At 34.9% G+C, this 24,068-nt stretch overlaps 1 protein-coding gene across 3 annotated transcripts in view; it reads left to right on the top strand.

Moving 5' to 3' along the window:
- CTNNA3 (catenin alpha 3) overlaps nucleotides 1-24,068 on the top strand; it is a 1,431,866-nt gene that overhangs the window by 921,673 nt on the left and 486,125 nt on the right. For all 3 annotated transcript variants that reach the window (XM_033130597.1, XM_033130596.1, XM_033130595.1), the window contains exon 11: nucleotides 4,548-4,704. In XM_033130597.1, coding sequence (XP_032986488.1) covers nucleotides 4,548-4,704 — 157 coding nt within the window. The remainder of the gene's footprint in view (nucleotides 1-4,547; nucleotides 4,705-24,068) is intronic.

Genomic DNA, 24,068 nt, shown 5'->3' with positions numbered 1-24,068 from the left:
GGTATGTACATATAGTGGAATATTATTTAGCCTTAAAAAGAACTGAAATTTTGACATGCTACAACACGGATGGACTTTGAAAACATTATTCTGTGTAAAAAAGACACAAAAGGTCAAATATCATATTAATATAATTCTACTGACCAATCCCTGGGATATCTAGAATAGCTTAATTCATAAAGACAGAAAGTAAAATAGTGGTTACTGGGGCTGGGGGGAGGAGAGAATGGGAAATTATTGTTTAATGGGTACAGGGTTTCATTAGGGGAGGATGAAAAGTTCCAGGGATTTTTTTAAGCAGTGTGAAAGAGAGAGAAAATGATAACAAACTTGGCTTCGTATGGCTGTCCTCTCAGAACAGACTATGAGTAGAATAGTGTTTTTAGGGTCGTTTATGAATATAGTGGTAACAATGGTTAACATGCTTAGTAAACCAAAAAGCAAAGATGTATAAGATGCAATCCCTCATATGAAGAGGCTCAGATGGAGCAGACATGTGTAACAATCATGTAATATGATAACTACTATATCGTCAGAAGGACAAACAACTTTTAAACAGAGAGGACAAGTCAGTTTCCTGGGATAGGAAATGGGACAGGTTTCATAGTATGCAGTGACATTTCAACACGTTTGTTAGAGATAAGAAATATTTCCTCAGATGGACCAGAGGGGGAAAGGAATGGAGCAAGGGCATGAAGGCAGATTCAGTTGTAAGAGCAAAGTCAGAGAGGTATGAAGATACACGATGTGATTAGTAAATGGAGCTGAAGACAGTATGGCTGGAACATAGGCTAAAATGAGGGAGGTTAGTTAGTACAGCGAAGTGAACTGTAGGTAAGGGCTGGCCTGTGGATGTTTTTAGACTGTGAGTCAGTGAAAAGGAATTTGGATTTTATCTTTAGTTAACTGGGATTCTACAAAAAATTATCAGTGAGAGATTGTAACACTGGTTATCAGCACAATCACTTCTGCACTTGAAAAAGAAATGTGTTTGTAGTAAGGAGAGTGGCTTGGCTGAAGTAGGGACTGGAAATAGGAAATTATTTATATGGCTATTAAAATAGTCCTGTTAAGATATAACAAGATCCTAAAATTTAAAGAAACTTTCAAAGGTGAAATAAATGATTAGGTGATTCACAAGATCAAGGGTGAGTCTGAAGTATACACATTTCAATCATAATGTGTAAAAAAAAAAAAAAAGCCGCAGAAAAACAAATCATTCATTTCAGTCATATTTAGTTAGCATGAACAGGATTTAAGAATTTTTTCTTTTTTTCCCCTCTAGATAAAAGGCTAGGAGTGCGACATTGGGATGAAAATTTCTTCTGCCTAAAAGAGGGTTAGCACATCTTCTGAATTGTGTCTGCTTTTAGATTTAAGCTACATATCAAGATAATCAAGTAGGATGAAGTCTTCTCATAGTAGGCAGTGTTGAATCAGCTAAATGGGATCAGCAGCAGAACTGAAAATGTTCTTTAAAACTACAGCCTGTGTTATATTCATGACTCCATATCTCCACTGAGGGTTGTGCACCAGTGCTGCTTTAAAAGTATGCCTCCCTGTGAAGGCATAATTTCAGCACAAGCACATGTGTACACAGTTGTCCATTTGCAGGGACAATAAAACACCAGAGACCAGAGACTTGCAATATAAACACACATACATTGTAAGTTAATGGGTTCATAAAGCTCTAAAACTGAAGTCAAGGAATACTGTACAGTAGTTATTTCTAAAAGTAGTGTGTGTTTTCTGAAAATTTAATGTGCTTCTCTTTCATAAAAAAGAAATAAAACCGTGAATATCAGCATAATTCTCTCAAGACATGAATTTTTTCCCTCCTCTACCTCCAATAATTTGTTGGAAGTCATTTAAGTGAGGTGCAGCTTTTAGGTTACTTAGTAGAAAAAGGTTCTTTTTATTGTTTCCATTATATGTTGGTGAGATCTGAAGCCTGTATCTAACATTCCGCTACACCAATAACTCCTGTTTTCCAGATTAAAAAGCCATTTTTAGTTCTCATTATTCTTGACTCTCCTACAATATTTGACCTTTCTAAAATACTTTTTTTTCTCATCTTGACTCTTAATACCTTAGTTTTCTACCTTCTTCTGGATGATTCCTTTTCTCACCTTTATCACTTCCACTTTGTGGATACTTTCCAAAGGTGTTTTTCTCCTCCCTCTTTCCATCGTTTCCTTGAGTTTCTCAACTCTATAACTAACTCCTCTCTACTGAACATTCTCCAGGATTTGGGGTTAGGCTCTATCTCACTTCCAGGTCATTGCATATGTTACAGTCTGTTCCTGAAAGGATATCATCTTATACTAATTTCTATTTATTATTCAGATTTCAATACTTTGGGGCATCTTTCCTTATCTCGCTGGGCATCTCTCCCTCATGTTATAGGGCATCTTGTGCTTCCCTTTACAATAGCCCTCATTATATATTGTAGGGGTTCCCAGAGCGGAGCCCCACCAGTGGCATCACTACCACCTGGGAATTTGCTGGAAATACAGATTCTCAGGCCACTGGACTCATCAACTGAATAAGAATCTCCAGGATGTGGCTCAGGAATCTGTGGCTTCACAAACCACAGATGAATTTTTCACAAAAAAATCACAGATGAATGTGATATAGGCTAAGCTCTGAGAATCACTGGTATATTGCAATTGCTGGGTTTTCCTTGGTTCTCCTACTAGATGATGGACTATTTTAGACACTATGGTGAAATCATTTCATTGCAATGTCAGTATCAAGTGCAGAATCTGATCCATTGTTGCTACATAGTAACTGTTTTAATGCCTGAACAAATGAATGAACAAATGAATCACAACTTTTTTGTAAACTCCAATTCCAGTTCTCTGATTGCCCATATATAATTTGTATAAGGAACCAAGAATCATTTCAAAGTCACCATCTGTGATGGGAAAGTTGTCATCTAATACCCCTCATCAATACCATCCTCTGTAGCAAATGCTCACGTCGGCCTCTATAACCCTGACTGATTTTTAACTCTCCCACCTCTCCTTTTCTATCAATACTATAATAATTATCTCCATTACTCATAGAGAATCCTTTATAATCATCTTTGTTTGAATAATAGCGTCATTTATTCTGAATATACAACTAAAAGATATTTACCAGAGAAATCTGAAAAATTCAGTTACACACACAAAATAAAAAAAAAATAAAAAAACATTGGAAATTCCCCCACTCTGAGAGAACTAATTAATGCTAATTGTTGCATGTATCCATTTAACTTTTATTTCTAGCATGTTTGCTAGAAATGGTATCCTATGAAGCATTATGTTTTGTAATCTATTGTTATTGTACTGTTGTGGATCTAGTTCCATGTCCTTAAGTATTGTTTTCCACAAATTTGTTAACACCTGCATGATATTTTTGGCAATAATTGACCTATGGTTATCCACCTTTAGGTAACTGAAAGTCTCATCAAAGCCTTTTCATTGCCTCCACCATTGCAGTCCAGGCTCTTCTTATTCCTGTAACCTATTGCAGTAGCCTCCTATGCTAAATTAATTTTTCTAAAGTGTAATTCTGAGCAAATTGTTCAAAAGTCAAAGGGACTCTCCAATGTCTTCCAAATAAGGCCACAGTCCTGGGTAGGACAGTCAAGTACTCCGGCTCATCCCTTTTGCATACCCTGGCTCTAGAGGAGACTGCTCACCATATTCACAGCATTTCCCTTACTTTCTAACCTATTGAAACTTTTACTTCTCGATTCCAACATTCTTTCTCACCAGTCATGTTACTTAAATGTCCACTTCAATTCTGCTAAAATTCTAAACTTCCTACCCTCACCACCACCACTCCCCTTATCCCCCTTCTCCGCTCTGCTTTTTTTCTACTTAGTTCTTATAACCACCTAACAGATCATATATTTTACTTATTTAACTTGCCACTTGACTGTCTCCCCTAACTGAAATATAATCTCCATGAAGGCAATGATTTTTGCCTGTATCTCACTTATTACCATATTCCTGAAACCTGGAACCATGCTTGATACATAAAAGGCACCCAAAGTATATTTGAACTATTGAATGAATGAATGCGCGAATGAATGAATTAATAATGAATACTTACTGATAAAATTCTACAAGTCCTCAAGGGACTCAAAACTCTTATTCCTTAAACGTCTGTGGAAGGTGATCTCTCTGCTCTGTAAAGCCTGTTAACCATTATTTGTTCTTACACATGTATTGCATACTGCATTGAGTTATGTTATGCATGTTGCCCTTCCTGTTGAGAACTATACAAGCTCATTAAAGGCAGAAACCAACTATCTTTGAATCTTTTGAGTTCTTAGTGAATGAAACTCAATAAGCAGTTCTAAAGTTAATTCAGTTATTCTCCAAAATAAAATAAAATTATTACCAAAAGCAAAGAGGGAGTTACACTTGAGGGCATTTTACCATTTTCCCTGTTGTTAAAGATGAATGTATCTAATTTTTTAAAAGAATGACTGTCACCTGTACAGTGATAGCTATTTCCAAAGAAATCACTGTGAACATTCTACATCTTTACAGGTTATTAATGCTGCACTTGCTTTGGCTGCAAGACCCAAAAGTCAAGTGGTTAAAAAAAACATGGAAATGTACAAGCGCACATGGGAGAATCATATCCATGTCCTCACAGAAGCTGTAGATGACATTACAAGCATTGATGACTTCCTTGCTGTGTCTGGTATGTTTTTGACGTTTTAATTTATACATTTGCTTAGTCAATTTTCTGAAAAAGAATAATACTGATTATAATTAATTGTATGCAATTTAATGAGACTTTTTTATTACCAAGTGCTACTATGTATAATCTGTTCTCCGGTAATGAGCCTCATGCCTTGTAATACTTACATCTTAACAATTTACACTATCTGTTTAAAAGGAACTCCTATTCCTGAGCAAAGCGTAATTGAAAATCATAGCTGCAATCTTAGGCATTTCCTGGTTTTTCAAATAAGTTATCATTTTACCTTCTTTAATACACTTATGTCTCTTGATTTCCCTGCACTTCTTTTCCAAACAAATTTTTCTCCACTCAGAAGAAAATATATGTACTAATGGGAAAACTTTATTGATTTGAGATAGAAAGTGTACTTCAACTACCAGTGTATGTATTTGAATACTGGTGATCTAAATAATCAAAAAAACAAATCTAAACATCTAATTACATCAGTAACAGTGAAGCTTGAGGTTCCACGTTAAGCCCAAATCATTCTCTCATCACAGTTTAGGATGGTATTCTACAAGATTGTGAAATCACTCTCATAAAGCCATATCCTCAGATGCATGACTCAGGTTTTGATTGCACTGTTGTAACAGCACAGAACTAAATACTACTTAATCGTTTTTATTCTCATAAAAATTAAGCCTTTTCTTAAAATAAATTGCGTATTTTTCTTTTCTTTTTAAAATTTATTTATATATATATATTTTTCAGTTATAGTTGACATTCAATATTATTTTATATTTGTTTCAGGTGTACTGCACAGTGGTTAGACATTTGTATAATGTATGCAGTGATCCCCCCTATTAGTCTAGTACCCACCTGACACTATAGTTGTTGCAATATTATTGAATATTTTCTATGCTGTATTTTACATTCCCATTAATATTTTGTAACTACCCATTTGTACTTCTTAATTCCTTCATTTTTTTTCACCTCCCCCCATACTGCCTCCCATCTGGCATCCATCAGTTTGTTCTCTGTATCTATAAGTCTGTTTCTGTTTTGTTTGTTTGCTTATTTTGTTCTTTAGATTCCACATATGAGATCATATGGTATTTGTTGTTCTCAGTCTGACTTATTTCATATATGCTCAAAGAGATAAGAGTATATATGAGAATATATTAAGAGCAATGTCAGAATTTATTGCATATATTTTCTTCAAGAAGTTTTACGGTTTCGGGGCTTACATTTAAGTCTTTAATCCATTTTGAATTTATTCTTATATACAGTATTAAAAAGGTAGTTCAGTTTCATTTTCTTTTCTTTTTTTTTTTTGCATTTATCTGTCCAGTTTTCCCAACAGTATTTATTGAGTAGACTGTCTTTACTGCATAGTATATTCTTGCCGCCTTTGTCATAGATTAGATGACCATATAAGCATGGATTTTCATCCCATTTGGGTTTTCTATTGTGTTCCAATGATCTATTTGTCTGTTTTTATGCCTGTACCACAGTATTTTTATTACTATAACCTTGTAGTATAGTTTGATATCAGGTAGCATGATCCCTCCAAGTTTGTTATTCTTAAGATTGCTTTGGCTATTTGAGGCCTTTTGTGGTTCCATATACATTTTAGGATTATTTGTTCTGGTCTGTGAAAACCGCCCTTGGCATTTTGATAGGGATTGCAATGAATTTATATGTTGCTTTGGGTAGTATGGATATTTTAATGACATTGATTCTTCCTATCCATGGGCATGGTATATGTTTCCATTTATTTGTATCTTCTTCAATTTTTTTCTTCAATGTCTTTTAATTTTATCAGTACATGTCTTTTACCTCTTTGATTAAATTTATTCCTCCATATTTTATTATTTTCTGATGCAATTGTGGATGGGGTTATTTTCTTAATTTCTCTTTATGACAGCTTGTTATTGGTATATAAATATGCAACTCATTTTTCAATGTTAATTTTGTATTCTGCTACTGAATTCATTTATCAGTTCTAATAGTTTTTTAGTGGAATCATTAGAGTTCTCTATACCGGGGATGCCAAAAAAATGTATACATATTTTAAGAGATGTTATCTATGTATTATTAGGTTGGTGCAAAAGTATTTTTACAATAACTTTTAATCTTTTAAACCACAATTACTTTTGCACCAACCTAATACTGTGTTTCTCTGAAAATAAGACCTAGCCAGACCATCAGCTCTAATTGTCCTTTGGAGCAAAAATTAATATAAGATCTGGTCTTATATTGTATAGACCAGGTCTTATTGGTCTTATTTTACTATCACACCGGGTTTTATATAATATAATATAAGACCAGGTCTTAGATTAATTTTTGCTCCAAAAGATGCATTAAAGCTGATGGTCGGACTAGGTCTTATTTTCAGGGAAACATGGTACTTTTTGAAGTTGACTTGAATTATGGTAGCAAGGGATAGTATGACATTCGCTCAAAAGATGGTGTTAATCAAATAAATGTTAGTGTCACCATGCGACAGGCAGGACAGTCAAATAAAATGGCAGAAGCACGGTTGTCATTGGAGGTGTGTAAGACCATTTTGAAGTGGTATGTGAAATTTGAGAATGTTCTCCTGACTTAACACCCCTTGACTTCTACATATGGGGAACATTAAAGGATGTGGTGTACTGTAGAAAACTGGCTACACTGGCAGTACTTCGGGAAGAAATTGAAATGTTATGTGCAGTGATACAATTGGACATTTTGGTCAACGTTGCTCAAGCAGTAGTTCACCATAATCAGAAGTGTCTGGACACTGATGGTAACCACTTTGAGCACCTCTTGTAATTGCAGAAGTCAAACATGACTTGTATTCATCTTTTGTTATAGGTATATATTGAATATTACTATTTTAATACAGTTTTTTCCTTTCTTAAAATGTGTAGACATTCATTTGGCACCTTCTATATACGAGGTCAGGCAATTAAGTTCACAAACTTATTGCAATAAGGTCGCTAACCTTTTTTGGTATCAGAGAGAGGAATTATTCATTATTAATTTGTACCGACTGGACAAACAGTTAACCAAGTTTACTGTTTGGAAGTGCTGAAAAGGCTGCATGAAAAAGTTAGATGACCTGAACATTTTGCCAACAATGTATGTCTCTTGCATCACAAAAATGCACCAGCTCACTTGGCACTGTCTGGAGGGGGTTTTGAGCCAGTAAACAAATAATTGTATTGGAACACCCTCCTTGCTTACCTGATCTGGCCCCAATTACTTCTTTCTTTACCCAAAGATAAAAGAAATATTGAAAGGAAGGTATTTGGATAACATTCAGGACATCAAGGGTAACATGATGACAGCTCTGATGGCCATTCCAGAAAAAGTTTCAAAATTACTTTGAAGGGTGGACTAGGCACTGGCATCAGTGCATAGCTTCCCAAGGGGAGTACTTCCAAGGTGACCGTAGTGACATTCAGCAATGAGGGATGTAACACTTTTTTCTAGGATGAGTTTGCAAACTTAGTTGTCAGACCTTGTGTAGTATACTATCATCTACAAATAATGACAGTTTTATTTTTTTCCTTCCTATCTGAACCCTGTTTATTTATTTTTCTATTCTGATTGCTGTGGCTAGGGTTTCCAATACAATGTTGAATAAAAGTAGTGAAAGTGGACATCCTTGTCTTTTTCCTTAGTTAAAGGAAAACACTTTTAGCTTCTCACTATTGAGTATGATGCTAGCTGTAATTTTGTCATATATAGCCTTCATTATGCTATGTTTCCTCTATTCCCGCTTTGCTGAGAGTTTATATCATAAATTGATGCTGGATTTTGTCAAATACCTTTTTTGCATCTATGGATACAATCATATGATTTTTATGTTTCTTTCTTTTTTTTTTTTTTTTTTTTTTTTGTGATGTATTACGTTAATTGACCTGTGGATATGGAATCAACATTGCAACCCGGGAATAAATCCCACTTTATTATGGTGTATGATCTTTTTAATGTATTGCTGAATTCGATTTACTAATATTTGTTGAGGATTTTTACATTTATGTTCATCAGGGATTTTGGCCTATAGTTTTCTTTTTTTGTAATATCTTTGGCTAGTTTTAGAATCAGGACAATGGTGGCCTTGCAAAATGAGCTTGGGAGATTTCCCTTCTTTGAGTTTTTTTGGAATCATTGGAGAAAGGTAAATGTTAATTCTTCTTTGAATATTTGGTAAAATTCACCTGTGAAGCCATCTGGTTATAGGACTTTTTTGTTGTTGTTGAAATTTCTTTGACTATTGATTCGGTTTTATTTGTACTAATCTGTCTGTTCAGATTGTCTGTTTCTTCTTAATTAAGTTTTGTAACACTATATGTTGCTAGGAATTTATCCATTTCTTCCAGATTGTTTAATTTGTTGGTACACAATTGTTCATAATATTTTCTTAAATCCTATGTACTTCTGTAGTGTCAGTTTCTTCTCTTTCATTTCTGATTTAATTTATTGGGTGCTCTCTCTTTTTTTCTTCATGAATCTGATTAAAGTTTTATCAGTTTTTTTTTAGTCTTTTCAAGGAACCAGCTCTTGGTTTCACTTATCTTTTTTAGTTTTTCATTTAGACTCAATTTATTTATTTCTGCTCTGATCTTTGTTATTTCCTTCCTTCATCTCACTTTGTGCTTTTTTTGGTTCTTTTTCTAGTATCTTTAAGCATAGGGTTAGATTATTTGTTTGAGATTTTTCTAGTTTCTTGAGGTAGGCCTGTGTTGCTATTATTTTTCCTCTTAGAACTACTTCTGCTGGGTCCCATAGATTCTGGATTGTTGTGTTTTCATTTTTATTTGTCTCAAAGTATATCTTGATTTCTTCCTTGATCTCATTGTTAACCCATTAATTGTTTAGTAGCATGTCATTTAGCCTGTATGTTTCTGTGTATTTTTCAGTGTTTTTTTTTTCTTGTAATTGATTTCTAGTTTTATACCATTATGATTTTATGATTGGAGAAGATGTTTGATATGATTTCAATCTTTTTAAATTTATTGAGACTTGTTTTATGGCCTAACATGTGGTCTATCTTGGTAAATGTTCCACGTGCACTTGAAAAAAAAAAGTATATATATATATTTTTTTCAGGGGTGAAATGCTCTAAAAATATCAAAATAAAAAATCCATCTGGTCTAGTGTGTCATTTAAGGCCACTGTTTCATTGTTGATTTTCTTTTTGGAAGATCCGTCCATTGTTGGAAGATCTTTTTGGATGATCTACCTCCCTACTACCGTATGTCTGTATTACTGTGGATCTTTCCCTTTATGTCAGTCAATGGTTAGTTTATATATTTACATGCTCCTATGTTGAGTGCATAAATGTTTACAAGGGTTATATTCTATTTTTGAATTCATTCCTTTATCATTATTTACTGTCCTTCTTGACTCTTATTATAGCCATTGTTTTAGATTCTGTTTGTTTCGTGTAAGTATTGCTACATCACCTTTTTTTTTCGTTTCCATTCTCATGAAATATCTTTTTCCATATTTTTACTTTGTCTGTGTATTTCTTTTGATCTGAAGTGGGTCTCTTGTAGACAACGTATGTATAGGTCTTCTTTTCTTATCCATTCAGCTACCCTATGTCTTTTGATTGGAGCATTCAATCCATTTATATTTAAAGTGATTATTGATAGGTTACATGTAGTTATTGATATTTTATTATTCATATACATATTCTTTTTGTCCCTTCTACTTTTCAATGAAGTGCCTTTTACATTGCTTGTAATACTGGTTTGGTGGTGATGAAATCCTTTAGCTTTTTCCTTTCGGGGAAGCTATCTGTGCTGAAATTTTAAATGATAGCCTTGCTGGATAGAGTAGTCTTGGTTGTCAGTCCTTGCTTTTCATCACTTTGAACATTTCATGCCAGTTTCTTCTTGCCTTCACAGTTTCTGTTGAGAAATGTGCTGACGATCTTATGGGTGCTCCCTTGTAAATAACTTGTTGCCTTTTTCTTCCTGTTTTTGGATTCTCTATTTGTCAATTATGATGTGTCCTGCTATGGACCTTTTTGGATTCATCTTGTTTGGGACTCTCTGTACTCTCTGGACTTGTATGTTTATTTCCTTCACCAGATTAGGGAAGTTTTCAGTCATTATTTATTCGGTTCTCAATCCCTTGATCTCTTGTTTCTTCTTCTGGTAATCCTATGATTCAAATTTTGGTACACTTGATGTTGCCCCATTGGAGACTTAAATTGTCCTCATTTTTAAATTAGTTTTTTTCTTTTTGCTGTTCTGATTAGGTGTTTTCTACTACCTTGTCTTCCAAATTACTGATTTGATCCTCTGCGTCATCTATTCTTCTGCTGAGTCCTTATAGTGTATTCTTCATTTCAGTGTTATATTCTTAATTTCTGACTGGTTCTGTTTTATGGTTTCTGTGTCCTTTTTTATGCTTACTATTGTAAGGTTGATGATATATTTTACAAAATTTAACAATGTAGTTTAATTTTTCTTTTTTCTTTCTTTTCTTTGTTTCCTTTCCCTCTTCCCTGATTCAATTGTTCTGTTTTCCCAAGGTTGCATGCATACTTCATTGATCTGGTTAATCACCAGAACATGGACTTAAAAGAAACTGTTTCAGCCCTTAGACCACTAGAACCAATAACCAGGCTGCAGCTCCCTAACAATATTCCACTAGATGATACATGAATCACCCCTACACCTGGGGAGATAACATTATCTCAGAATAAACTGGACCCTAGGATGTGTTTTTCTAGATGTCAACACCCAGGAATTGCTGGCTAACTCCCCTTTCCTTTGTTCTCCCTCTTCTTACGTGCATATGAAACCTTCTGGCTGTTTTAGGAACCACAAAGATGGCTTTTGAGACAGGACTCTGCCATCTTCCTAGATGCCAACATTTTGACTGAACCTTTTTCTTTCCACCAACCCTTGTATCTCAGACTTTGGCTTTCATGAAGCAAGCAGCCAAACCTGGATATTTTGGTAACACTATCTCTTTGTTGAAGTTCTCACTAAAATCCTTGAGCAACCTCATAACCAATGTTTTGAACTTTGTATCTAGTAGGTTGCTTGACTCCTTTTCCTTCTGTTCTTCTTCTGGAGTTTTCTTCTGTTCTTTCATCTGGTACATCTTTATTTGTTTTCTCATTTTGGCTGCCTCTCTGTGTTTGTTTATATGTATTAGGTACATTTGCTACATCTCCCAGCTTTGGTCATATTTCCTTATGTAGTAGGTGTCCTGTGGGGCCCAATGGTGCAGTCACCCTGATCACCTGCACGAGGTGCTGCAGGAGTATCCTTTGTGTGGGTTGTGTGTTCCCTCATGTTGTAGTTGAATCTTGATTCCTGTTGGCTCATTAGTGGGTGGGATTGACCCTCAGGCTAATTGGCTGTGAGCATTGGCCACTCCCATAGCTGCTGTGCAGGGACTGCCTCCATGTATCAAGATTCACCCCAGTGGGCTCTGGTGCCAGTTGTGACCACCCTTTGGGTGTACCACTTGTGGGGCTAATTGGGTGGTGCTCTGTATTGGTCTGAAACCAGCCTCTGAGTATGTTGGCTCTGGGGCCTCTTTAGAGGGGATACCATGTAGACCAAGGTCAGCTGCTGCCTGTGATTACCTGGTAGGAGCTACACAGTTATAAGTGTTGGGTCGCTGCATGTTCTGGACTTGGCAGCATGTGGGAGAGGACACACTGTGAACCAAAGCTGGCTGCCACCAGTACGCGGCCAGGGGCAGCTCTACAAAAGTCCCATGTTCTAAATTTCTCTTTATCACGTCCACTTTCCTCTATATCCACTGCTGTTACTCTAGTTCAAACCATTATCCCTTAGTTGAATTGACATATTATCTTTCTAATTGAACCCCCTGCTTCCAGAGTTTTTCTTAAAGTCTCTCAATAGGTATGCAAAATTAACTTGGGAGGTTATGTACTATGCTTTCATTAAATGTGTTCAGACATGGAATCAATATTTTTTAAAATCTTCAAATTATGAAAAATAATTTGAATCATTAATTGTCATAATTTTCTGTGGCCTTGACTTAGTGACCCAAAGATAACTCTGCCATCAAAAATGCATTGACAAAGGCCTCTATTAGTGACATTGTCATGAACATGATCATTGGCTTCTACAAAGTATATCTGAATCATATGACAAAGGAAAGTGAAAATAGATTTCCAATGTTTCCATAACTTGATACCAAATAAATGCATAATAATATTAGCAAGCTAAAAATTTTAAATTAATTACACACAAACTAAGCACTATTAAATCCCAATAAAATGTTGATGGCATAGCTGTTGGGATAAAGGGTGACCAATATAGTACATGCAAACTTATATAATTATAACTAATTATCTGTTATCATACATTTACTTACATATCTCTTCAACATACCTACCTGACATTTTAGTTGACTAAAGGCATTAAGGCAAGAAGTGTTTCAATATAAATACATTTTTTGAAAATTGAGATTTGAAATCATGTTCTGCAAAAATGAATTTTGATAAAAAGGTATTAAATATCACCTGTGTGCAAAGCAATATTATAGGAAATGAAGTAGGATGTAAAGAAAGAAAAGGCACAGTGTTTGCTTTCAGAGAATTCACAGTCTAGTATATATAAATCAGATTCCAAAAGATTATAATAGTCATATAAACAAAATGCTGTTCAATAAATGCTGCTGGAATGTCACCATATTGAGGGAAGCATTTTTAGGGATACAGCAATTGAACTGAATTATTAAACTGAACCTTGAAGAAATTGAAATGACATCCCCCCAAAAGATAAAAGCATGTGAAAGTGCACGGTGTGTTTGAGGGACAGCTAGTTGGCCAGTATTACAGGAACAGAGGGCACATCTAGATTAGTACTGGGCTCTAAAGTCGACAGGAGTCATTATATGAAGCCTTGAACATTTATAGGAAAGTGTAAATCATCTAAAATTATAAATAGGAGGGTCATAAACGACATCAGCTTTTCAGCACACTCACTCCAAATACTGAAAAACATCCTTACGGAAGTAGGTAGAGTAGCGCTAAATAATGCTTTAATTGCTCTTGGAAGTGAAAATAAAATAAACCCAATATAAGGCAGGTGTTCCCTCACTTTCTCCGCCCCACTTCCAAAATATTAAAACATAAGACTAACACATCCAAGATGTAACCATTGGAAGATGAGGTGAGAGCCAGTTCAGTGACTTAAATCTAACTCAGGTTGAATAACCCAGTTGCCCATTTACCAAGAAAAGAAGCTCTTCATTAAGATAAAGTAATGATTTGCAGCAGGATCTTTTGTGCCATTGGCTAAATCAAGAGACAGTCTTGTGGTTGTAAGTTTTTTTTCCCCCTCAGTCCTCTGTGATTATATTTACATTTTAATGCAGTGGTATATGGCTCAGTGATCATTGTGGAGACTGCAGAGAAATTATACACACAGCTTTACATAAGTCATGGAAAGACAGGGAGAAAGTGTGCATTCAAAAATGATTGAATAGGCTCCCCTAAAGCAATCCATTGTTGCTTGATTGGTAATTATGTTTTGAATTACTGCCTGTACTTACATGACTGAAGAGTAGTTTGGGCATGTGAACTGGAATTTATCACGCAGCATTCCATGTAGTAAGAGGCAAGTTCACTCAAGATGCTCTCATTTGAATGAACAATAGGTATGCTACAGGAATATTGTTTGAATACTATGGATTGGATCTTGAGAAAAGCCATAATTAGAAGTCTTTTCTTGACTTTATCAGTAGCGATCAGCTTTGGAAGTTTTTACCAGAACTTTAAGGTAGAGCTCAAGTTAATCATCAGTCATCTTACTGATAAAATAAATAGCTCTAGGAGTTTGCATTATAGACTTGTATAAAAAGGTAATATTTCCTAAATTTTGCGGATGTACTAGTTATGTACATGTGAAGGCTGTGAATGATAAAATAGACCTTTAATAAAAAATGTTTTAAATTGTCTCAATGATTATATGTACAGTATTAATAATCACATTATTTGCTATAGCCAGATGTATTGAGAGAAACTTTCAACAAAAACAGAATCAAAGTGAATCTCGTAATTTCATTTGTGTTTAATTAATTCAGGGAAATGTCTCAACTCTAAGGATATGCATTTAATTAGTATAATTTGTATGAATAAAAATGCTTAGCATGGTGAATCCTTGGGACATTTTATAGACTAAATGAGGGATTAGAAAGAAAAATCATCCTTGCCATACAATAGTCTCTCACCTATTAATGAGTCCAAGATGTGCTCCTGAGCATTCTGAAAGACCAAAGACTTCAGTTAGAGATGACAGTTTTTAGGCAGGAAGAGCAGGATGATCCCTATCTACATGCTCTCCAAAGGTCCTTCTGGAACCTAGAAAAAAGCATGCCTCCTGCTACGCAGGTGGGTGCAGATACAAGATCTGAAAACATGAAGTCATGTATCTGAGTTTGCAAATTTGTGTTGGCATATATTTAGGGATTTTGATAGCATCCTGGGGACTTTTAACAAAACAGTAGAAACCTCTGCTTACAGAGTAGCTGCAGAGTTTATGCTGTAAGCAATTTATGTATATTTGAGAAATGCAGCTTAAGAATTACATTCTCACAAAAGTACATATCATTCTTATCAAAATGTCACCACTAAAGGAATTCTTATGGATTAGATATCAAGACAGTGGATTATCTGTCTAGAATCTATAGGAAGCACAGAAAGAAAAGGGTCTGTTTGGAAGGGATTAACTACACTTAAGATTCAAAATTCTGCCGTTTCCTACCAGTTCTATGATCTTTGGGAAATAAATTAACCATTGACTCACTAAATACCCTCCTCTAAAATGTTAATAACTTGCCCCACCCCATTAGTTCATATTTTGAAATCTCAATGTCTAATGTGAAAGTATTAGAAGGTGGGGCCTTTGGGAGGTGCTTAGGTCATGAGAGTGAAGCCCTTATGAATGGTATTTGTGTTCTTGTAAAAGGGAGCCCAAAGAACTCCCTAGAACCTTCCACCATATAAGGACACAGTGAGAAGGCACTCCATACGAACCACGAAGAGGGCCCTCACCAGAATACAACAGTGCTGGTGCCTTGATCTTGAACTTTCCCGACTCCAGAACAGTGAAAAATATATTTCTGTGGTTTATAAGCTACCCAGTCTGTGGTATTTTGTTAAGCAGCCTCAAAGGGCTAAGACCCATTTACTCTTTTATTTAACGAATATTTACCCAGCATTTACTAGGTGATAGGACTTTTAAATCCTGGAGGTAGACCAGTTGGTTGAACAGACCCAACTAGATGAGACAAAACTCCCTTCCTTCTTAGAGTCATTATTGCATGCTTAAAAGAATTAAGTAAAATAATGTATTTAAAATACTTGGAAGAGTATCTAGGTCATATGAAATGGAACAGATAGAAGTATTATAAATACTCATAAGGATGAGAATGAATAAATCACAGCAAACATAATAGTTAAAACAAATAAATTTGTTTCACATGTTAATAAGACAGATATTAAAATGTAATGTTGAGTAACTACCATGAAGGTTTACCAAACCTTAACTTTTGTCATGCTTGTTATTATATGTATAATTGAAGTCACCCATATGATCTTTCCTAGGATTTTGCAATTTTCCCTTTACCAAGGATTTTGATGAAAGCCCTTGCCTCCTTATGAGCATATCTGCATGAGAGACATTTTCCTTCTATTGGATTAGGAGATATAGGACATCAAAATAATCAGAGCCTGCCTCAGGCAATAGGCTCTTCTCACTTTGGGTACATGAAAAATCAAGCCTAAAGCTAAAAAGTTTCCCACAGGGACATGACAATAAGAATTAAATGGTATTCTGTGCTACTATCTTTATAGCAAGTAATGAAGGAATAAGTGTTCTTAAATCAAGCACACATGAACCCTTTGGTATTAACAGTTAACCATTTATTCTGTCAATCAACAAATGTTTATTGAACGATTTCTATTCATTCCAGAGATACAATGGTGAATAAGACACATTGGACTTATTCACAAGGGATCTATAATCTAATGGAGGAAATAAGCCCTCGTACGCCAATTACACAGTGTGGCAAAATAGTTTATGTTAGGAAAGACTCCAACGCTATCTTTCTCTATCAGCACAGGAATTATGTGATAGCCAGTTTTTGAAACCTCATCTTGTTTTATTGTTGCTTGAACTTCTAATCACTCTTTCATAAATTGGCATTTAGTAACTCAATAGAAGAACTTAAAATATTTAATTCAAAGAAGATTCAAAGCATAATTTATGTTCACTATAATTTAATTCAGCTCTATAATGATTAAATATGTACAATAATCAAATTTCAATCTGGTTCTCCATAACAATTTTCAAAATGTGTAATTAGCAGTTTACAAATAAGTTAACAGTTTACATCCATTTATGGATAATTTTACAAGTGCCTTTTTTATCTCTATATTATAGATTTCCTTGTAGGGAATCAGTTGTTTTGAGATTTCAGGTTTTCATAATAAAAGTGCAGTACCTATTAAATGATAATTTGGGGAGAGGTCAGTTTCAAGATGGCAGCAGAGGAAGATACTGAAATCACCTACTCCCACGGATACAACACATTTAGGACTACAAATGAATTTATTTTACTCTGAAAAGGATCTGAGAGCTAGATGAATTGGGCCTCCAAAAAAAATGTAAAAGAGACACATCGAGATGGATAGGAGAGGCAGAGACAGTCTTGCCCAGCAGCACCCCACATCAGAAACAGTGGCCCACAACCAGGAGGGATCCAAAAAAATCCAGAACTTTTCCTCAAGGACAGAAGGGATTGTGCCCAACATGGGACACCCCAACCCTTGTATCCAGCATTGCAAGATGACACCTCCAAAGTGTTTGCATTTGAAAACCAATGGGGATTAACTTGAGGATAACCATAGAACTGTAGTAAACAGAGAATCCACTTTTAAAAGGCTCACTGGCAGACTCATTTGCTCTAAGATCCAGCACAAAAGCAACAGTTTGAAAAAATATCTAGATCATAAATGGGAGATACTCAGTTACTAAATTTAAAGCAGGTGCCAGAGAGGCAGGAACCTGCTGGGACTTTCTCTGGGGCTGGAAGCACTGGTGTGTGCCACAGTTGTAATTTATTTTAACTTGCTAGTGAAAGAGCTGTAGGGTGCCAATTTTGGTGCTCTCCCTCTAGCCTTCTAGCACCAGTCGGTGTGCTCTGCCCACCCCATACTACAGCCAGTCTGAGTGAATGCCCTGTGACCAGCTAGCCCACACAGCAGCTGAGCCACAACAGGCTATGCAAGCACCCCATGCCCCATCCATCTCACACCATAGCTATGGCCTTGCCAAGGCCATGGGGTGTGCAAAGACCACACAAGGGATGTGGCTTTAGTGCCTGACTTTGATGTCCAGGGCAGATTACATTTCTGAGCCCTACAGATCATCTCCTATACAAGATTGTTCCTTCAGGACTGGGAGAGGTAGATCTTTGCCTAACAACTATAGGCAAAAACAGAGAGTCAGACAAATGAGGAAACAGAAGACTGATCCAAACTAAAGAACAAAACAAATCCCCAGAAAAAGACCTTAGTGAAATGGAGATAAGCAACCTACCTGATAAAAATTTCAAAGTAATGGTCATAAAGATACTCACCAAACTTGGGAGAAGAATGGGTGGACACAATGAGAACTTCAACAAAGAGAGAAAATATTCAAAAGTACAAAAAAAAAAAAGTTATAACTGAAGTGAAAAAATAATACACTAGAGGGGTTTAACAGCAAACTAGGTATAAAAGTACAAATCAGCAAGCTGGAAGATAAAGCAATGGAACACACCCAGACAAAGAAGCAAAATGAAGAAAATAAATTTAAAAAGGGAGGATACTTTGAGGGACTTCTGGGACAATATCAAGTGTGCTTGTAATAATCTTCACATCACAGAGGTCCCAGAAAGAAGAGAGAGAGAAAGAGAATGTGAAAGAGAGAGAGAGAGAGAGAGAGAGAGAGAGAGAGAGAGAGAGAGAGAGAGAGAACCAAAAAATTATTTGAAGAAATAATGGCTGGAAACTTCCCTGATCTGGAAAAGAAAACATACGTCCAGTTTCAGGAAGCCCAGAGAGTTTCAGATAAGATGAACCCAAAGAAAATCACACCAAGGCACATGATAATTAAAAGGTAAATTATAAGGATGAAGAGAGAATCTTAAAAGCAACAAGAGAAAAAAACAACTTATTACATACAAGGAAACCCCAGAAGGCTATCAGCAGATTTTTCAAGAGAAACTTGCCAGAGAAAGAGTCGTGACATGTTCAAAGTGCTGAAAGGAAAATATTTATAACCAAGAATTCTCTACTCCTCAAGGGTATAATTCAGAATTGAAGGAGAAATTAACAGTTTCCCAGATAAGCAAAAGCTAAAGGATTTCATCTAAACTGGCCACTAAACTGGCCTTACAGGAAATGTTAAAGGAACTTTTCTAAACTGAAAAGAAAAGGCACTGGTTAATAATAACACATGAAAGGAAAAATCTCACTGAAAAATGTAAATACGAGGTCTGACAATTACATTCATGAACTCATCCTAGAAAAAGTGCTACATACCTCACTGCTGAATATCACTACCATCACCTTTGAAGTGCTCCCCTTGGGAAGCTATGCATCTATGCCAGCACCTGGTCCACCCATCAAAAAAATTTTAGAACTCTTTTTTGGAATGGCCATCAGAGCTGTTGTTGTATTACCCTTAATGTCCTTCCTGAATGTCATCAAACTGTCTCCCTTTCAATATTTCCTTTATCTTCAGGTAAATAAATGAGTCATTGGGGGCCAGATCCTGTGAGTAGGGAGGGTGTGCAAAATACAGTTATTTGTTCGCTGGCTAAAACCTCCCTCATAGATAGTGTTGTGTGAACTGGTGCATTGTTGCATTGTTGTGATGCAAGAGCCATGAATTGTTGACCAAAAGTTCAGGTCATTTTCATCTAAGTTTTTCATGCAGCCTTTTCATCACTTCCAAATAGTAAACTTGGTTAGTTGTTTGTCCATTTGGTACAGATGCATAATGAATAATCCCTTTGACATCAAAAGGTTAGCAACATCGTTGCAACAAGTTCGCGAACTTAATTTTCAGGCCTGGTTATATGTAAAAGGGAATACTACTCAGCCATACAAAAGAATGAAATGTTGCCAATTATATAATAGCATGGATGGATCTTGAGGGTATAATGCTAAGTGAAATAATTTAGAAAGAGAAAAACAAATACCATATGATTTTACTCATATGTATAATATAAAAATAACAACAAACAAAACAAAACTAAAACAAACTCAGATACAGGAAAAGGTCAGTAGTGACCAGAGGGGAAGGGGGTTGGGTAAAAGTGGTGAAGAGGGTCAATTTTATGGTGATAGCTAGTAACTACACTTTTGGGTTGATCACTCTGTAGTGTGTATAGATATAGAACAATAATGATTTACACCTGAAACTTATATGATAAAATAAATAAATAAATTATAATTTTAGAATATGACTATTAAAAACATAAACCAAAAAGAAAGACAATGGATATTCTTGACACTACCAAGAAGCTAACGCTTAATTGTAAACTATTTATTTTAAAATACTCCATGGCTTCCAGACCAATTACCACACAATTTCCCATAATCCTTTCAATTTAGTCAATTTAAGAAACTTTCAAATGCAGATGAAATTTGGTATTTTGGTTACAGTTCTAATACTATATGCACAAAATGATCCTGGAAGGAATGAAAATCATGTGTTTTGTTATGTATCTAAATAATTCAATATATTATAGAAACATTTAAATTCCCATGGTGTCATTTAATGTCTTCTTGCAAATTTGCATACACCATCTTGATGGTGATTTATGTGCTTTGTGTTTCCATAATAATTTCATATAAATCTCTTTCACCTAACTACACAGGAAATTTCATGGAGGCAGCAATAGTCAGCTTTGTTACTCTATTCTTTTTTTGTGAACTTGGTTATGAGTTCTAGTTATTTTAAATTCTCTAAGTTTTCTATGACCGTTGCATTTTAAGGCAACATTATATTCAAAGTATAAAAACCTGCTAAGGAACAATGGAAACTTATTCTAAAATTATAGATCACTTATGGTTTTATTAGCTTCTGCCTATCATAATTAGCAAAGAAAGTGTGTGGTGGCTGTGTTAAGTAAAAGTACTTTATCAAAGCATGATATTTATAGAAGATGCCAAACATTTTAAGAGAGGAAAAACTGTTTTAAAATTACGCTGATGGTAACCATTTTGAGCACCTCTTGTAATGGCAGAAGTCAGTCTTGACTTGCATTCATCTTTTGTTATTGGTACATATTGACTATTACAATTTTAATACAGTTTTTTTCGTTCTTAAAATGTGTATACAATTTTTTGGCACCCTCTGTATTTATACCATCACCATTTAAATAAATGAATTTATAATTTCTCTGCATCAATCTTTATAAGGTAGTAATAGCTATTCCATTGTATGTGTGTGTTTACTTTGGTGTATGGCTTTTTAATCTGTTTTTTTTTTTTTTTAAGAAATGCTACTATTAATATGTGTGTAACCATTTATTCCAAGAACTCTAAGAGTTCCATAGATATTTTCTCATTGTTGCTCAACCTATAATGAATTTAGCTAGTATAATAGCTTTTAATATATAGCATCCTGTCACAGAGAATTCCTGGATTGCTTAAATTCTCTAATACAATAGATAATAATTTTACTTTTAGATACCCTCTAGTCAGTTCATTATCTCCTATTAAAAATCATTTTCCTTCTCAAATTTGTTTCTGCCTATTTTTTTTTATATCAAAATATGAAGGTTATGTTTAGACAATGATTGAGTTATTTCATCTGGGCCTTTCTTGAATCAGGGAGATAGATATACCTAATTTTTAAGCCCAACTTTCAATGTTTCACTCAATCAGCTTTTGAGTCAAATAATTAACAAAAGTTCAAGTCCCTTCTTCTATAAATCCTTCATCGTCCATGTAGACACAACTGGATTTGTATGATCAAAATAAATATCTTTTTGAGCTAGACTCCATGGTACTTAATAAACTCTCATTTGACTGGAGTAACCTCTAAGTGGTGAAGGACAGAATTTACCCCATTTACATTTTAGAGCTTCCCAACACAGGATTTAGGGCAAAACCAGAATGTTTGTGTAGCATAACTATTCTAGGCAACTGCAAAAATTAAGCATAGCTATAAGAAGTGATTTTCCTGTTGGTATAGTACTATTTGCAAATTAAGCTTCGTCTAGATGTATAATTGCACAAAATGATCACTCTATACCTTTCACCAATGTAAAAGATGAAGTTTATTTTCTACAGTGCTAAAAGGTTTATGTGCCGAGATATTTATTTCCTAATGTAAAATAGAATGTTTTTTTTTTTTAAATTTTGAAATCACTGAACTTAATTTTCTCCTGCTTAATTAGGCACTAACAAGTGATATAAAATGTGGGATTTATGTCTTTCAAACATTTTATGACACAAAACTAAATGATTGTCATGACAGTGAGTAAAAAGCTTTAATGTGCCTTTGGAAAAAATATCTGTGAACAAGGTAAATATCCTGTAGTTTTGCCACACTTTTTTTTTTTTTATTTTTTTTTTAAGGAGGATGCAGCTCACTGTGGCTCATGTGGGGATCGAACCGGGTGTTATTAGGACCACACTCGAACCAACTCAGATAACCAGCCACCCCAAGTTTTGCCACATTTTTAATGTAACCTGGCTGAGTGCTTTTGAATTGTCATAATTTTAAGTAGTAAGTGAAAATTCAGCTTATCAGCCAGTGACATATGTAAGAAGCTATAAGGAAGCACATGTTTATTATAATTCCATTGAAAGTTCAGCATTTTTTTCCTCTAAAAATATAAAGGAGTATTTTGTGTAGGTTACCTATTATTCTCTTGTGCTTTTTAAATAAATTAAATTGAGGAGATTTTGTTGTCAGAAATATTACTTATTTAGCAAACAGGACTAATAATAATGTGTTCGGTAGCTAAATATAAATTGCAATCACTGGTAATAAAATATAACAAATCTCCTTTCTTTTTTTTAACTTAGTGACACCTTATTGCAGGAAAGAATTTAAAATGCTGTTGACTCACATAAATTTAAGTGACCTTCAGAACTAAAAGCTATTGATAATACATTTTCTATGAGGATAATCCAATTGTTATTGGACTTTGAATATCCATATCTTCTTTTGGTGTATAATTAGTAAATTATAATTATCTCCCAATTTTATTTCTTTTTAAAAATGTCCAAAGTGCAAATAATATGTTGGAAAGTGGTGGAAAATTGGGTAATTTGTCTTCCATAGGCCTCTGATATATTTTACATAGAAAGCTAAAGAAATTGTGATTTTTGTATTGCTGCTTCATTATCAACAATCAAATGACTTTATCATCTTAAATACATAATATCCTATGTCAGTCAAAGTAAGGTTTGGCTCTTAAAAGAAAGATTAGCCCTACACAGTATTTGCTCCAATCATGGCTTTTCCTGCCTTTCCCACATTCGTCTCAACCTGCTGAAATCCTATTCTTAGAAAATCACTTTTTCCTTTAAACCTTTCTTTCTCCTTAAAACCTTTCTATAGCCCTCATAATTTTGAATTTGTACTATAACTTTTATCACTTTCTGCATTACATTATCATTACTTTTACATATGTTTCTAATCTATTATTTTGAAAGTCGTAGAGGACAGGAATGCTGTTGTTCTTGGGTGAACTGTGCCCTCCCCCCGTTCAAATAGTGAAGCTCTCACTCCCAATGCCTCAGAATGTGATTGTATATGGAGATAGGGTCTGTAAAGAGGTAAATAAGCTAAAATGACGTCATTGAGATGAACCCTAATCCAGTACGACTGGTGTCCTTATAGGAGAGGGAATTAGGACACAGGCATGTACAGAGGGAGGAAAACATGTGAACACAGAGGGAGAAAAGAGCTATCTACAAACCAAGGAGAGAGGCTTTAGAAAAAAACCAACCCTGTCAACAACTTGATCTTGGACTTCTAGCCTCCAGAATTAAATTTCTCTTCAAGCCACTTCATCTGTGATACTGTGTTATGATAGCCCTAACCAACTAATACAGCTATTACTCATCTATGTTTCCGAACCACTTAGCATAGCGCCTTGTATCCAATAGTATCTCCATAAAAGTCATTAACTATTTCCTACATATTTTATTCACTGTAAACTAAAGCGAATTTTTGTTTCAGTGAAGTAGAGGAGCACTAAGATCAGTCCCTCTTTGATCCTTAACATTGAAGATATAAATGGCAGGCATGCTTCAGTGATCCAGCCTTGTTTTCCAACATTGTTTCTTTGCTGCCAATTGGTTACCACCGAAA

The sequence above is a fragment of the Rhinolophus ferrumequinum genome, chromosome 16 (genome assembly GCF_004115265.2).
Source record: "Rhinolophus ferrumequinum isolate MPI-CBG mRhiFer1 chromosome 16, mRhiFer1_v1.p, whole genome shotgun sequence".
Taxonomy (NCBI): Eukaryota; Metazoa; Chordata; class Mammalia; order Chiroptera; family Rhinolophidae; genus Rhinolophus; species Rhinolophus ferrumequinum.
Note: the sequence above shows the minus strand (reverse complement) of the source record. Positions and strands in the feature narration are given on the sequence as shown.